Consider the following 18,595-nt stretch of genomic DNA (forward strand, 5'->3'; position numbering starts at 1 on the left):
CGCATTTTTCTGAGTTGGAACGCTTATGCGAGAGCGAGATTGAAACGGGGTCTCGTTATCATGTCACCGTAGTTGCAAACCCCAAGTAATGTACCTCTGGTGTTATTTAATAATTTATGTAATTACCGCTGTCACCACTGCCAGTCACTGAGTGTCCTTTGAAGTGTGTAGTAGAATACCGTGTACTTCAAGGTTAAGTTACTTACTAGAATGTTTAACTGAAGGTGTGGGTGGTAACCAAATTCTCACTCACATCCTTGGTTGACACCAGAGTAGCACGTTAAAACAATGTTTTCTTGTGTGTGGTAACCCGAATTTCGCGGTAATAAGCTTTCGCCATTTACACTCCCAGAACATTTACTGAGAAAATAACAAATAAACAAGGTACTGTATTTGTGCGGTAACCCGACTTTCGCGGTAACATGGCTTTCGCCATTTACACTCCCAGAACATTCTATTTTATTGAGAAAACAGCAAATAAACATGGGACTGTATTTGTGCGGTAACCCGACTTTTGCGGTGACTTGGCTTTCGCCATTTACACTCCCACAACATTTTATTTTATTGAGAAAACAACAACAAATAAACAAGGAAAGTATGCAAGTCTACGCATTAAATTGCCATAATGCCATTATGATAGGAAGATGGTAACACATCCAACACAAGAGGTCCCAAACTGGAATATAGTCTCTGTGACTGACAAAATGCAATGTATGTCAGCACTGACGATATATTCAGATTTAGTTATAACCTTTCATAGAATTTATATCTCAATAAGTTTGCAAAACATTCAAGAAATTAACTAAGTTTAAACTTCACCTCGAAACTCTACTACATTTTAATATTTTCGGCCAATGACGGTTGGTTGCGCCCGAAACATTCCAGAATATACTATTCCTATAAATGGCATATGTGACGTCAAGGTGACGGTGAAGGCTCAAAATGATTCGAACGGCCTTCGTGTCACCTACTCACGCGGTCACAAGAGGGCGTGATTTATGGAAAAGTTATATTTATAGTCTCCTACTGTTTTATATTCACCTGGTAGATTGTAGCTGTAATGTACGTGTGATAGTTGGCGCTGTATTCTGTATCGGATTTAATCGTCGAGGGCGCAATAACTTGGTCAGTCTTGTGCGCTGTGGCATTTGGCTGTCGGTCCTGTATACTCCACATTGTATTTTTGCCAGTAATTGTTTTCATTTCATTATACCGTTAAGATGAATTGAGGCAACCTATCGGAAACAAATGGACAACCGACAACCACCGAACACAATCCATCGATAGAAGAGGAAACTGTTGATACAACCAAGATGATGATTTTTGTTTTTGTTTTTTTACTGTAAAATTTATTGTTGAATTCATTTGCAATTCAAGCAATTCGAAACATTATTTGTGATCAATAATAGTGCTCTATATTCAGTGTTTTAAATTATTAAACTGCTTATTTTTAAATAATCGTCTTGAATTATATACATTATATTATGTTTACGGCAGTCCAAAATCCCAGATGTAAAAATCAGGCAGTGTTTCTGATAACCCTACCGTGCTGTCTATTATATACTGTCATGAATTTGTTTTTGCGTATCTGTTGACCGACTTAATTAGCTGATTATTAGCGAATTGCTGTGTTATGTCTGTCATCGTGTAGGCCTATTTGAAGTTTTGGACGGAACTTAGCTCAGTGATTTGGAACTAATTACGAGATAATCGTCGCTATTCTGACAGTTGGTATCCATAGTTATTAATGTAGTGAACGATTAATCAAAAGATATGACGTATTCAGTACTTAGTGTGATTGGCTTTATGATTGAAGGTTACGCCCTAGAGTCTTTTTACTGCTTTGTAATTGGATAGAGTTTTGAAAATGAATAAAGAGAGTTTGAGTTGGTCTTGGGGAGCACAGCACGATAGACGCAGTAGAGAGAGCAGTCCTGGAGAGCCTTGGGGCGAGTGTTGACGCAGTCTAAGAGAGTCTTGGGTCAGCCTTGCGATAGTCTTGGGGATTTTTCCCCAGGGCGCCGTGTCTTAAAGTGTGCTCGATTGACCGACTAAGACGAGAGCTGAAACGTATTTCGTTGTGTGCGTCTTATTTGACTGTAAAGTATAAGTGACTTTCCCGATCCCGTACCTCAAGGGGACGAGATAGAGAGACGAGACGAGATTCCCCCCCCTGACAAGTGTGGAGAACCCCGGAGAGAAGAATTTACCCCTGATACCAAGCGACGTGCCTGGTCCACACTTGTATAACGCTTCGATACCAATTTCTATACTGTTTGTTAACATTGTGAAATGCATAAGTGATTATGTTTATTCGATTTCTGGAAAAGGGGAAGACGGCCTTTATAATATAATACATGTAATACCAGTGTTGCTCACCCCCACACGAATCGCTGACACATTCCAGGGGAATGCATGCTTGTATGTATTTAGAACAGGTACCTCGATCGCTGTTCTTAGTTTGTTAGATAGTAAATTGAGTGCAACATTTGACCCAATTTACAAAAAAAAAATATTCCACGCTAAGGTCTAAGATAGTGTAGAGCTGGTTTAATAACACGATAATTAAGCCATCATAGAGCCATCACATTAACAATGATAACCACTGTGATATCTCTTAAGAGTGGAGCATAGTCTAGGTACCGTACAAATAAACCGAATAACCTTACCATTTGAGGTCTGAATTAGACTGCCCTGTTGGTGCCGAACAACGAGACCTAGTAAAATAGGACAAACCCAACAGCGCCTTCTAATCATGTGTAATTTATATATATATATTTATATATATAGCCGATTTCGCACTATGTTTTCCCTGTTCTGTTTTCATGTTTATGCAATGTAAAGGCACTTGATATTCCATCACGGGAGGTTTGAGTAGAATAGACACACTGACAGAACCTCTTTGCCGCGTACGTATTTTGCGACAAAGGAAATTGTGAATGACGATAATGCAAAACGCTAATGCAAAACAACAAAACTTAGGCGTGGATTTATTTCTGAGTTACAAACTAACATCTCAGAAATAGACACCGTATAATCTGAATTGTACTGGCGAAACTTTTTATCATTTTGATTGTATTCCTTATATGTTCAAACACCGAGATAACAAATCGTGTATTCACCCAGAAAACAGAAATCCGTCAATTTAAAATCGTTGATGTATGTCCCGTACTTACACACATCGTTCGTGTGCGTGGTCGGTGACCTTTGGTACTGCATTCATAATTATCGTTGCTTGGTGACATCATCACTTATGGCAACTCCAGTAGATAATGTCACCATATTCAAAACACATATTAACTAATATAATTATAAATGTAATGAGTTATTTACCTATCTATTGATTTATTTCTAAACAAAATATACTTTCCTAATAGAAAGTACCCTAGTGTCACTGCCGTGTTCAATACAACAAACGTTGAGCTAAGTTCGAGGAATGATGTGGCGTTTTATCTAATCTCATAAAACCTTCATTGTCTGACATTTTATCCGAAGAATAATGACACGGTCTGGTCTATGTCTATAAAAGGAGCATCGAATTCAAACAAATACAGTGTTGTTCAGTAAGAAGACACACTATTCCCAAGCTGAACTAAACGAATAGCGATTCTATCAACGATGGCTTTTGCAGGAACCTGGTTGTATGACCGATCGGAAAATCACGATGCCGTCATGGAAAAACTCGGTGTTCCCGAAGAGACTCGTGTTTTAATAAGGAACGCAAAGCCCAAGCTTGAATTTAGCAAAACAGCGGACGGTGAAGGCACAATGAAGATTATCGGCGATAAGAAGACACTGGTGATAAATGCTAAAAGAGACGAAGACTACGACTCGCCGACTAGTATCGTGAGTGACAAAACCAGAAGAGTAAGAACAGAGAAGATATCTGATACCAAGTTCGTCACAAGGGGCACAGGTGACCAGTCCCAGGTAATTAACCGGGTCATCGAAACACGTGAAATTATCGACGGTGTGTTGGTGGTATCATACGAAGTTGACGGTGTCTCGTGTAAGCGTTACTTCAACAAAGTATAGAACTTGAACTGAACCTGAAAACTAATTTAATGTTTTGAAAAAAAACTCATATGTATCAGTATCATCCCTGTCACAGAATAAAAAAATGCTTGAGCATACAATTTGTTTCATTCCCGCCTATGAGCGATTGTCACGGTGTTGTTATTCGTTTACACACCACTTGAACACCAAAGCACACGGAGATTATTGACTGCTTTTCTTAAGTATAATATTAGCACAATAAGTTTTATTAATGTGTATCGCCCACTAAAAGTGACATATGAATAAATCACATTTATTTCAGATCAATCATGCCCAATGTATTGTGTTGATGATTGTATAGATGACGGGTGTGTGAGTGAAAGGGGTGTTGCGAAATAAAATGAACGAGAATTATATATAAATATATTCTTATCGCACATTCAAATGCATTACCAGACACATGGGAGGATTGGTTAGGGTTCGGTACATAACTCTCCATTAGGGATCCAAGCTACATCTTTGCATATGCATGATTGTGATGAGAATTTTACATGGTGTCATATACATATTGTTCAACTCTGTTTCACGTGGCGTAATGTAAGCTATCAATTCCCCTTTTTATCAAAACTATTCATAATATTGCAATAATATATCGTAGTAGTAGTAGCAGGGTAGTAGTATGTTAATGGCGTACAACGTGCGCAGTTGTAATAGAGGTATTTTACATTTAAAAATCACTTACAATTCATCTATAGAAATAGGAAATCTTCATTTAACACGACAGCTTATTTTGTAAGTTTTTGACAGTACTCTAGATGTACGTTAACGATTCTGTAGCCACGTAGTCTGTGGTCAGTTTGGCCTTTGGTATTGCATTCAACATCAACGTTTCTTGATTTAGTGTGATAGATATTTTTGATGTTTCGAAACCTTTCACTTAGGTAACCGGGATTCGATTGTTCTCCACGCTAGACTCACAAAAACACGCACAAGCTCAGTTCATGTCGCATTCGATTCTCCGCTTGTCTCCAGCTTTCTTCCCGAGACAGCTTAAAATCACTTTTTATTACTTGTCAACCATTAGCCAATTACAATACAGTATAAGAGACTTTAAGGCCTTGTCTTCAAACAAACAGCCAATCACATGAAAGTTTTACACATCATAATACAATAATTGATTAATCGTCACTATATTAGGAAAACCACTATCATATTGTCAACGTCAGTTTATATTTATGGGTTTTAATAGTCTTGCAATAACATTCCACAAAGACACCGCATAAATTTAAAATCGCAAACACCATTAGTTTTGGGTTACGACCAAAGTACCGCGTAAGCTCGAAATTGCAAGACCAGTTCCGCCATCTAGCCTCATCATTAAGTAGATGTCATGGTAACCACTATTAAGCTGAAATTTAAATCATGATACAACCAAAGTACCGCGTAAGCTCGAAATTGCAAGCTCATGAGAATGTGTCGGCTGGTCTCGACCAGTTCCGCTATCTGGCCTCATCATTAATTTTTATCAGTAATTTAACCTTTATCAGTAGATGTCATGGCAACCACTATTAAGCTGAAATATAAATCATGATATTAGTATGGTCATCAAATGCGATAACCCGTGGATATCTTGATAATACGACATTCAGAGAGCCAACCATGAATCACTGAACTAAATCTGAAAAATCTGAAAAATATTCCGCGGATGATGTCATCTATGCAATAATACCCAAACTATAATGGTACGTTCTGATTGTGTTCTATAAAAGAAGTACACGTCTAAAACCACATCACTAGCCAAGACGGAGTCACTCGTTCATCGATATAAAAGAATAACGACTAATTCACAACTATGGCTTTTGAAGGGACCTGGCTGTATAACCGATCAGAAAATCTTGATGCCTTCATGGAGAAACTTGGTGCTTCTGAGGAGGCTCGCGCTTTAATAAGAAAAGCAAAACCTAAGCTGGAATTTGAAAAAACCGAGGACGGAGCGGGTACAATCAAGATGATAGGTGAGAAGAAAACAATCGTTATAAACGCCAAACGAAACGAAGAATACGATTCACCGACTGGCGTCATGACTGACAAAACCAGAAAAGTAAGAACAGAGAAGATCTCGGATACCAAGTTCGTCACAAAGGGCACCGGTGACCAGTCCCAGTTAATAAATCGAGTCGTCGAAACACGCGAAATCATCGACGGTGAGTTGCTGACCACATACGAAGTTGACGGTGTCACTTGTAAGCGATATTTTAAAAGAGCATAGAACTTGAACACTGACTTAAAAAAACAATCAAGCGAAGAGTAACGTTAATTTGAACTAAGTAATTAATTCGGTGTCAAATAGGTGGAGCACCAACGTTACCATGGAGTAGGTATGATGGGTCCAGATAATGGATGTAGTAGAGAGATGACGAGGATTAAGGAAGAAGAGGGTGTTTTACAAAACCAATATCACTGATATCAGTATCAGTGCACACATTGTGTCGTTATTCGTTACAATAACTGCTACTCTCATGTACAATATTGGCATAATATGTTTTGTTACCACTCACTGACATTCGAATAAATTAAACTGATTTTAAATCAATGTCCATCGTATTGTGTTGGTGGTATGGTTGATGACGAGTGGGTGGCGGTGTGAAATAAAATTAATGCGTATTAGCTGGCCATACATTAAATCGAACTATCTATCCATTTATATATATATATATTGTTATTTCAAAACAAATTGATGGACGTGATCCTGTTCCGTGCGTATATACATCAACCGCCCAGTCACACATATTCCCTCCATCATCGAGCAAATTACATCTTATTACACTGAAAAGTCCCAAACAAATCAGAACGTCGACCTTGCCCAAACACGACAGCCAGATAACACAGCCGAATATCCAGGGCATGCAAATTGCATCACAAGCTGGAGAATGAGTACAACAAAAAGCCATGAAAACGGATATATAACAAATCAACATTGAGGGCAGTATTTGGTCGACGTGCATTGGTGACCCAGTCAACCTTAGTACGTAGATACGGTTGACAAACTACTGCATGCAGGACACAAGTGCCTGGATCGGTGTGAATATGTATATGTGTGTGTGGAGGGGGGGTCACAGAGCTCATTCACTTACTTTACTTTGTTAAAATACATAACATTCCCGGGCGAAATTAAAATGTTGCTATGATACCAAAAAACGATCCGCTACAGTGCACACCTAATATTGCTTTATGAAAATATTTTTCATGGATTCTGTAGCTGTTTATGCGTGAGTACAGTGGGACATGTGTTCAACTTGGACAACAACAGTAACTAGGCCATAGTTGAGTTAATCGTGAGATAAGAAAGCAGACTAACGAACAAACAAACACGCATAGCAAATGAGTCGGTTGTCTGTGTGTTAAAGGTGAAGCGTATGATATGTCACGTGGTTGTACAACCGTCGTCGCCTAGAACATACTAGAATATATTTTATGCTACTTTTGCACAATTGGAGCAAATTCATGACTCAATTTCTAACACAATCATATGAATCAGTTATTATGACGTGGAAGCATTCGCCATGGCCATTATTCAGAGAGACCCTACTAAAACTTCGGGATAGACCCTTGCCATAAACTGACTCAATGGTAGACGTGATATATTGTGCCCATGCACCATGACATTATCATGACCCCACTGGTCTCACATTTGATTTACCCTTAAATATGGCGCGTCATGCTCCTCATACAGTGCGTACGTATGATGCCACTAATTATATAATTAAATTAATTAATATACCGGTATCCGCCCATGATTGCATATGCAGAAGGCAAAACTGATGAAACTAACAGTTTCGAGAACCTTATAGAATTCAAATAAAAACGGGTTGGTCATTTGGTTTAATTGTAAGGCTAGCATCTGTTATATAGTCCTGTTTCATCAAGATTGCTGTCAATTATAGAACATGTGATCAGTTGTCATGCGATGTCATTCGGTCGGACATTTTGTTAGGTTCACACTTAATGTGTAATTGATTGAGTGTCGATAGGCGAAGCACCTGTCACACTATTCGTTTACATACCACGTGGAAACCAATGCAGACAAACAGAGCTTGTTGACTGCCACTTTCGTTGGTATACTTTTTTAATACCAATACTGACAGTGATACACGAATAAATCAACGACAAATGTGTGTGAGTGATTGTGTTGGAGAAGAGGGTGTTAGTGCAGTCAAGGTGTGGCAGAGGGTAACACGAATTGAAAGTAAGAATTTCAGTGTTTTGATTTTATGTATGAATGTATGAAAAAAGTATATTGGGCAATTTCACACATCCATATAAAGCACATAAGTTACACACAGTCAAGATAGGTATTTTCAAATCGATTATTAGGTCATTGTATTAAAAATGATGTTTACAAATTGTACTGACCTTGACAAATATGCATATTCAGGTAAGCTATTTTGTTCATTTGGATCTAATTTCACCAACATATATGTCATGTAGTGAATATAATTCAAGCAATATCTGAAATTAATCATATTTACTTAGCCGAACAAGAAGTGATGTCATCATAGGGAATGATGGAGACCTTAACGTTTCTCACAATTTAAATAATTACAATTTTTTTACAATATTATGGATAGTAACCAAAGAAGAACGGACAGATTGTGAAATAATACCATTGTTGGTAGCATGAAAACAATGACATACATACCAGTAACTTACTGATACGAGTAAAAAAAACTCTCATACCTACTGAGATACCATCAATAATAAAACAAACATTTGCTCTTTTTCAAAGTAGATATCCAATGGAAACTGTTGTATATAATTGTATTTGTTACTTTCATGTAATTAAGCTATTGTGTGTATAGAGGCAGATTTGTACAAGAAAAACTAGTAGCAAAAATTAACGTTTTTTTCTTTTACCATATTACTTACACATAAACTATAAATTAAAAATCTCTTACTTGAATCACTGAATCTGATTCCAATTTAACATCAAAATACCTTTCGATTGCCCCATTAGGATGTAGTATTAATGAGATGATTTATGATTTGTAAATATAAATAATAATTTTCATATCTAATATAACACTATCTCACAACATTCACTACGGACCCATCATTATATTAAATTGAAATTTACACTAATATCACATAATTTGAATATGTTTGAGTACAATAAAATGCATTTCATTTGGTAAATTATATGATTTGAATTGACAAGGTTGATTTTTGTTATCTCAATTCACATCATTTTAAACATATTTTCCCCATCCCCAGCAATTTACATCTTATTACACTGAAAATAGCCCTATATATATGCCTATAAGCTGGTATTACAACATACCGAGTAATTCACAATATCGATAATGCCTGAACGTGACATCACAAATGACATTACAATGAGAATCAGTAAAAACTGTGAAAAACGCATATAAATCAATCAACATAGAGGGCAGTATTGGCTGACGTACTATGGTGAACCCACTGAACAAACATAAAGTGGTTAAATACGGGTGGAAAACTAGCATGACAGGACACGTGTCAAGTCCCTGGAAAGATGTGTGTGTGAGTGGTTTCACAGACCTAATCCACTTACTTTACTTTTTGAAATACATAACATTTCCCAGGAGACTATAAAACTACTTTGAACATTTAATATTAAAGTTTCTATAACCGTTCTTTTTTGTTGTGTACAGGTAGTGGGTGTCGCTTAACAATAGTTTAAGGGTCACAATTTGTGATGCAAGCAAATGTCGTTCATGTGTTCAACTTGAAAAAAACACAATAAATTATGTCTATCTTACTTGGCCAAAGTTGAGTCAAATGTAGGATTAAAAATCAGACTAACGAACAAACAAACACCATAGCTAGGTCGTCGGTTGTCTGCGTGTTAAAGGTGAAGAGTACGACATGTCACGTGGTTATACAACCGTCGTCGTCTAGAACAATCTAGAATATATATCATGCCTCTTTTCTACAATTGCTATTTCTATAATACAGTCAGTTACTACGCTGTGCGAGCATTAACCAGTAGTCAGATAGGCCCTTGTGACCAAACGAAGTAGAAACAGACTCAATCAGCTGCCACGTTGTCGACGTATTACTAAGTATTTGAAGGAATAGTACATTTTGAACCATGGCATCGTCACGATCTCACCGGTCGTTCACTCCATCAAGTCTTAAACATGTCGGTGTTTATGCGCCATACTCCTCATACAGTGCTTATGTACAGTATCACTAAATATGTACAGATACAAACCCGCGATTGCATGTGCAGAAAGCATGATATCTTCAAGCCTGCATGACATCATGTGTTGATTATATACTAACATGTAGCTGATGAGACAGTGGTTGTAGGAAAGTGTAGGGAAAACTAGCACCTGCAATATTAACGGCAGACCGTGGTATCTTAGATAACGGACTACCTAATGACCTAGCCCTGTCTAATCAAGATTGCTAATTATAGACCATGCGAGTCAGTAAGCATGTGATCCCATTCATACGGACATTTCGTTAAGTTATAATAATTATTAATCGATTTTTGATTATTGAAACATATATATTTGAATTTGTTTATGAAACCGGACATTTCAACTACACTTAATTTTCACGAACAAAAATGAGATAAAGTCGGAATATGACGTCATTATTGGATATCATAATGAAAGGTTTATTCATCTCACGTTAAACATTAGATTACTAATTACATCTGAGGGAGAAAAATAGGTCACCAGGTGCACTATCATATTGACGGCAGCCGAGTGTGTGACTGCGTGAGACATCTCCAATTTAACAGCATCCGCAATGGAAACACTATTGCACTCAGCAGTCGTAGTGACTTTTAGATATTCTAGTTTAAAACCAGTGCCCATAAAAGAATGTTTTCTTCCACTGTTTGTTGCCAGGATGACACCACGACACAACTTAGTGCAACCACTTTTCAGAGTATAATACATTTCTTGACACCGTTCCTGAGCTAAAATTGCAATCACTGACGATGATGTAATAACGTCGCTAATAACACGTGTAAAACACTCCAATTGACACATATGGTAAAGCAATAAAACAATCAATGGCCCTGCAATATATTAATGCATTAGACGGTCGATGATTTACACAAAACTAAGTTGAGTGATTCTAGATGTTTTCAAACCAACATAACGACCGATGACTAATATTGTTTGTACCATAATTCTAATTCTATTAGCGACAGCGACGAGTGCACCACATTCACGGACTCAGATTAATGTTACATTGCTCGTTATTAGCCGACTCCATTACATCTAGAAATACACTTTAATAATTTTAGGAAAAAAATCGTGTTCCTCATTATTCTTCCTTACGAACGTTAACCAAATGGGGCTACGTCTATATGATCGCCCGTTGAATCGAAAAGAATATTGTACAATAATAAGAATGTAAATGACATCATCATACCGAATTTGGGTGTAGTTTTCTAATACATATTCACCCATTTTTTGGTATTAATACGGGATTCTCCGTTCGCACACATAGGACGAACATTTACAGAGGGCTGTTGAAGTGGGTGAACTGGAGTCTGTGTAAGGGTCGTCGTGCAGTTATTGACACGTCCAATCCATTCATGGTTATAGCTTGCTTGCCTGCCACTCAGCGACAAAAATGAGACGTGCTGACTCAGCTTGATTACAAACTTTTAAAAAATCATGTGATGCGAAAGTTCATAGTATTGTAGATTATTTCAATTTTGCCTGATGGAGGGGGATTCGGGTGAAAAATGAATAATATCTTTATTATTATGCGTACATTTGATCTGTCTCAAGCACACACACTGTATCAAAATCGTTTCTTTAGAGGGTTGGTTTTTTTAATTCAAGCCAATTAACTAGTCCAAGTAAATGTTTTGTTTTGTGTATGAGAGATACCCCCAAAGCAAATGCTGTTTTCCGTTAATTTGCATACTACATCCTATATTAGATCATTCATTACAGCAGCCATCTCCACTTTACACCTTGTATCGGCTGTCAGTTCATTCAATCCATATCCACTATATCTCATCCAGCAACATGGCTTTCGCCGGAAAATGGGCCTTCGTGAGGAATGAGAAGATGAGGGAGTTTGCAACTGCTGCCGGAGCACCAGAAGACAAAGTAGACAAAATGATTGATGTACCGATAACAGTGGATTGCAAAAAAGATGGTGATTTCTACACGATGACTTTCACCGGACCCGAGAAAAGTATCGTACAGAAATTCAAGTCAGACGCAGAATTCACCGAAGAAATTGGGCCTTTCGGCAAGAAACGACAGGCTATCGCTAAAATAGACGGTGACAAGATGGCCATCAGGGGAGTCAATGAAGGCGAAGCAGTGGAAAAGAGAGAGGTAATCGGCGACGAAATGATCTTTACATTCGTCAAACCTGGAATTCCATTCATGGCGAAACGCTACTTCAAACGGGCTTGAAGAGCGTGCTTTGAACTAACTCTGTGGCACCATGCAGTTATTTTCGAATATCCTGAAACAAACACTGTACTGTAGTGACTCTTTGTTTTTCCGTATTAACTGAATAACTCTTAATATGTGGCTTTTATTTTTTCTGTTTTATTTGCTTGCTGTGAACTTCTTTTAATTTTCTTCAAATATTATTAAAGGTCTTTCACAAACGTTACTTGTTTAGTTTGAGAGTGAAATCTTTGCGTTTTTTTAAATGTTGAATCTAATGTTCGAATCTCAATACTATTTTTTTAATTTGGCATCGGTTAATTATAACGATTCAGAACGGTAACGAACTTCCTAAGACATGAATGTTCAATGATCGAATATCATCCTCAGATCCCTGATTATAGGTTTATTGTTTTAATGTATTAATAGGGTCATTACGAATTGAATGTTCACTCAAAACAGTCAAAATATATCCTACACGAACCATCATTAAATTGTCTTTAGATGGATTTTCTACATGCTTCGTACCCCACTAATGCGCATGCGTTCAGGATTTATGTACGGTTACAAACTAATATTAGTAATATGTACGCAAAATTAACTGTCAAGAGCATGTACAGTAAGTTAACTACAAAATACTAATAAATTGCGGGTTGTCGGAATAGTCTCAGTGAAATTGCAAAGGTGTGTTTCAAGGTAAAAAAAAGACATCACTAAATTGATACAACGGTAATATATTCACAATTTCAGCAGCGAAAAGAACAGGAACAACACCAACAACATCACCACAAGAATGCTGTTTCGAGGAATAAATCAATCAAGTGAAATGTTTGGAATACGTAATCAACCTCACCCCAGCATGCTACATTTGAATTTAGTCTGAAAACTTGGGAAATAAAGGACCAGCATTACTGTGGACACTGTCTATAAACCAAATATATGAATACCACTTGAAATACTAGTGCTTTATCGCCTGGTGAGCTATTATTTGTTGTCCCCAACAACGTAAATTTACACTGCTTACATGTGTTGATCGTAGTATAACATGTAAAACACGAAGAATAATGACGCGTCAAAGCTATCAATGAAGTGATTTGCACAAAACTAGACGTTTATTTTGTCAAAACTATCATGACCAATATTCACAATACTAATGGTAGTATGATAACTGGAAAGGGTTGACATATATCAGCACTATGATTGATTTTGTGTTAGTTATTGACGTTTATTCAATTTTATCTATGATAAAATATTGTATGATATTAAACACCTAGTGTTGTATGGAGTGGGTGGGTTCAACGCAGTCTGTGTAAGGGTCGTCACATTATTCGCCACGTCCAATCCATTCATGTCTGTAACCCTATCTACGTCTATATGATAGCGATGGCAGGTGTGGATTCAGGTCGATTACAGAAAAAAAAAACGTTGACCAGAGTTGCGGATGAGTTGAACATTCTATTGCATAGTGAGGGAGTGTCGGGCAGAAAAACGACAACATCGATGTCCGAATAAGTGCATAGTACAGTTGACCAAAGACGCTGTTTAATTAAACGCATAATTGTCTAGTCCAAGATTAAGTGTTTTTATGCATGAGAGACACCCAGACACAAGTGTAGTGATCTGTTTCATTTGCATACCACATCCTATATTAGAGCATCATGACAGCAGTCATCTCCACTTTACACCTTGTATCGGCTGTCAGTTCATTCAATCCATATCCACTATATCTCATCCAGCAACATGGCTTTCGCCGGAAAATGGGCCTTCGCGAGAAATGAGAAGATGAGAGAGTTTGCAATTGCTGCCGGAGCACCAGAAGACAAAGTTGACCAAATGATTGATGTACCGATAACAGTGGAATGCAAAAAAGACGGTGATTATTACACGATGACGTTCACCGGGCCCAAGAAAAGTATTGTACAGAAGTTCAAGACGGGCGAAGCATTCACTGAAGAAATTGGTCCTTTCGGCAAGACAAGAGTGGCTATTGCTAGAGTGGAAGGCGACAAGATGGCCATCAGGGGAATCAACGAAGGCGAAGCAGTGGAAAAAAGAGAGGTAATCGGCGACGAAATGATCTTTACATTCGTCAAACCTGGAATTCCATATATGGCAAAACGCTACTTCAAACGCGCTTGAAGTGTTTGCTTTGACTCAGTGGCGCCATGCAGTGATCGTCAACTACCCTGAAATACACCTAACAGACAATGTGACTAGAGGAACTCTTTACTAGATAACCCATAACGTGAATATTATCTGAATTATTCATAATATGTCACATTTACCTTTATATTTTATTTCATTCATTAACTGTAAATGACTTTTAACATTTACGGAGATTATTAAAGGATTTCATAAACGTTACGTATTCAGTGTGATGTATTTGCTTTTAAAATATTCCAATGTTTAACTCTTAACGTCTTTGATAAGATTATTGTTGATGCTGGAAACAAGCGCAAAACTGTTAAAATACGTGTATCGATTGTCCGTGTAACATTCTGTCGTATTTCCGGGCGCTAAAATAGTTATTGTTTCAGTGAAATTTGGTAATCTTTGGGGTTTATTGCCCAAATTAGCATTTAGACACCGTGACGTGCTCCAAGTCGCCTTGCTTACAAGTGAGTTATCAGCGATCCAATATTAATATTACCCATTTTGTTTAGTGTAATAAATGGGTTATTGTAAATGAATGTTAAGATATTTATTTTGCGATATGTTGAATCGTGACCAATATAACAACATAGTAAAGACCAGAGTTGTGTGTATACTGAATCACGCAAACATGGATTTTTCTGAAAATTAATTTCAAAATTAATCCAATTAAACTAATTTCCCAAATTTCAATAGATGGGGTTGCTTACACGCTTCAGTGTCCCACAAATGTAGTTACTATCATTGATGATTGCTATTGGAGTCGTTTCTATGGTGTTCACTAAGTGCAGTCACAAATTACAACATCATAAACTGTCATTATGCGTACGTATTATGGTCATCATGTTTAAATGGTTGTCGTATGGACACCGTGTTAAACAACCTATTGAGTCTAGGAAACCATTCAATATAATCCCCTGGTGATCAACTTTTTATTTGGTTATGTTTGCGACGATATTCAGTCATTCGACCTAAACATCTCTCAAATGTCTGTGGTGGCCATGTTGAATATTATACGGTAGACTAAAACGATAAAATGATGTATTATATTTGCTATTTATTCAAAACGTGGCGAACACTCGGGATGTCTCTTCCATGCACAATGCACAGCTTTTGAATTCATCAATTATTTGCAAATAAATGATAAATTTAAAAATACACAGGGACTAAAGTACCCAGGCGATTCAGGAGATATCTCGGATGTTAGCATACATAAGACAAAAATAGGGTTTGCTGCAAATGACGTCATTTCGTAAGGTGATTAATTGTTGATACATCTATCTGATGCGTTAAACTCAAACTGAAATAGCTACAGGTTTTGAGTTATAACTTGGTCTGAAATAATTTCTTTAGAACTTTGGTCAGTAAATACACTTCTTTAGGATTTACATAGAATTACCACATCAGAGTAGCCAGGTCCAAAATGTTTTGAGTCGCCCGCGCACGTTTCACGCGGTATACTACATCAGCTCTATTTCATTTCGCAGTCACGACGAAAGCTCGCTCCCTTTATAAATGCTACGTATGCCCACTGTGAATCGAGTGTTGCGTACATTATCTAAAACGTGGTAATGTTGCATGAGATACTGCAGTTTATAGACAATTGCAGAAACACTACAAAATAATACCTACTTAGTTAGTTCTTCCGTAATGAATTTGTGGTATTTCCTCCACTGTGTGTAATAGTTGTCCCCTCAGACTAGGCGTGTATTTGTTTCTGTTATTGATTCCTCCAGAACTTCTTTCCTGTGTAATTTTATTTTATGCAATTCTACCGTCGCCCACATAGTTTCTTACGGCCCCACTTTAAACTGTGTTGTATTACTGTCGATAAAACAAACCCGTTCCCTTTATATTTCAATGGAAGTTGAATCCAATCAGCCAAGGGCAGTGCGCAATGACGTCATGTAAAAAATATTCTATAAGGGAATAAATATATCTTCTTTCAATTATATTGTAAACTCTATTAACATTTATAAAAAATGAAGGTGTTTTATTTGAATGCATGGTTCAAAGCACACGTTCAAGCCCATTGACAAAACGTTTTGCAGCCAATCAACTCCAGGTTTGTCGAATAAAAAGATCATACCCTTGCTGTTTACCCCTCTTTTTTCCACTGCTTCGCAACGTCAGGTTGTGAATTACATAGCAAACATAATAATATTTGTGTGATGATGTTAGTTAGTAATAAATCCTGGACGCGCTGGCATTAGTGGGTACGAAGCGTGGGGCAATCCCATCTAACGATATACTGATAAATAACGTAAAACGAATTTAAATAAATGAGAGTATAGCCAGGGATCTGGGAATGGTATTGGATCACTGAACATCATGTATTAGGAATTTCTAAATCGTTATTTTGAACAATAAACCATAAAGTGAAAGATGCCAAATTTCATTGAAAAAAAAAATAGTATTAAGACTCGAACATTAGATTCAATATTTGAAAAAAACACTATCACTCTCAAACTGAAAATTTAACGTGTATGAAAGACCTTTAATAATCTCTGACCAAAGTTAAAAGTCGTTCACAGCAAGCAAATAAAAAATAAAGAAAAAAAGCGACATATTAAGAATTATTCATTTAATACAGGCTAACCAGTAAAAAGTCACTACAGTACATTGTCTGTTTCAGGATATTCGCCAATCACTGCATGGTGCCACAGAGGTAGTTCAAAGCACGCTCTTCAAGCCCGTTTGAAGTAGCGTTTCGCCATGAATGGAATTCCAGGTTTGACGAATGTAAAGATCATTTCGTCGCCGATTATCTCTCTCTTTTCCACTGCTTCGCCTTCGTTGACTCCCCTGATGGCCATCTTGTCACCGTCTACTTTAGCGATAGCCTGTCGTTTCTTGCCGAAAGGCCCAATTTCTTCAGTGAATTCTGCGTCTGACTTGAATTTCTGTACAATACTTTTCTCGGGTCCGGTGAAAGTCATCGTGTAGAAATCACCATCTTTTTTGCAATCCACTGTTATCGGTACATCGATCATTTTGTCAACTTTGTCTTCTGGTGCTCCGGCAGCAATTGCAAACTCCCTCATCTTCTCATTCCTCACGAAGGCCCATTTTCCGGCGAAAGCCATGTTGCTGGATGAGATATAGTTGAGGTGGATTGGATGAAACGACAGCCGATTGCCAAATGCGGAGTGAATATGTCTGATGCAAAGACTGATCTAATATAAGATGTATTATGCAAATTACGGAGCACTGCACTCGTGTGAGGGAGGGTTATCTCTCGTACACAAAACAAAACAAAACATTTACTTGGACTAGTTAATTTGCTTTAATTAAAAACGATCCCACTAAAAAAACAATTTAGTCTCTAGTGTGTTTGCTTACGACTGATCTAATGTATGCATAATAATAAAGATATTGCCATTCTACCACCCGAAACCCCCCTCCAGTAGGTAATATTCAAATTATCTACAACTATGATCTTTTGCATGTATTTTTTAAATCTATAATCAAGCTAAATCCACATTGCTATCAATGAGTGATAGACAGGCGTGTAAACATGGATGGATTGAACGTGCTGATAATTGTAACGACCCTTACACAGACTCCAGTTAACCCACTTCACACAACACTCAGTGCTCAATATCAATAATTAGTAAATGTCCAATCTATGTGTGCGGATGGCGAATCCCGTTTAAAAGTAAAATTATGGAACCGTTAAGCAGAACAAGAAAATGCAGTTCGGACCGTGTTACAGGTGTGTTGTCATATTTGCGTTTACACATACTTAATAACAACACTAATATTTTAATCACATATTTCTGATTCAAATATCTAATTGCTCGAAACAATAATGATAATTAATTAAACATTACTTTTGATAATATTATTTTTCTCAGATTAATTGATTATTTATGGAGGGTGAAAAGTAAAATTGAATGAAACAGAATGGATGTGGTGCATATATATAAGAATGAGATTGGAGTAAATTTTTAGTGAGCATGTTTCTCTGAAATAAATCATTGTCTATTTGTCCCACTATTTTTTTCTTTTTCCCAGGAATTTCATGTGCC

At 37.2% G+C, this 18,595-nt stretch overlaps 3 protein-coding genes across 3 annotated transcripts; 2 read left to right on the top strand and 1 right to left on the bottom strand.

Annotated features, from left to right (window-relative positions):
* The first annotated feature begins 3,558 nt into the window (after nt 1-3,558).
* LOC102800582 (uncharacterized) lies at nt 3,559-14,777 on the top strand. The gene is made up of 3 exons (XM_085504409.1): nt 3,559-4,009; nt 11,947-12,353; nt 14,079-14,777. The coding sequence occupies exons 1-3, from the start codon at nt 3,619-3,621 to the stop codon at nt 14,550-14,552; spliced, it is 1,272 nt and encodes a 423-aa protein (XP_085360535.1). The 5' UTR covers nt 3,559-3,618; the 3' UTR covers nt 14,553-14,777.
* On the top strand, nt 5,772-6,589 carry LOC146748077 (fatty acid-binding protein 1-like). Its single transcript, XM_085505972.1, has one exon. It carries the CDS (start codon nt 5,849-5,851, stop codon nt 6,263-6,265), a length of 417 nt encoding a protein of 138 aa, XP_085362098.1. The 5' UTR covers nt 5,772-5,848; the 3' UTR covers nt 6,266-6,589.
* Nucleotides 14,778-17,251: 2,474 nt separating the features above from the next.
* On the bottom strand, nt 17,252-17,650 carry LOC102800917 (fatty acid-binding protein 2-like). Its single transcript, XM_006814242.1, has one exon. It carries the CDS (start codon nt 17,648-17,650, stop codon nt 17,252-17,254), a length of 399 nt encoding a protein of 132 aa, XP_006814305.1.
* Between the last annotated feature and the right edge of the window lie 945 nt (nt 17,651-18,595).

The sequence above is a fragment of the Saccoglossus kowalevskii genome, chromosome 2, assembly GCF_978046115.1.
Source record: "Saccoglossus kowalevskii chromosome 2, keSacKowa6.1, whole genome shotgun sequence".
NCBI lineage: Eukaryota > Metazoa > Hemichordata > Enteropneusta > Harrimaniidae > Saccoglossus > Saccoglossus kowalevskii.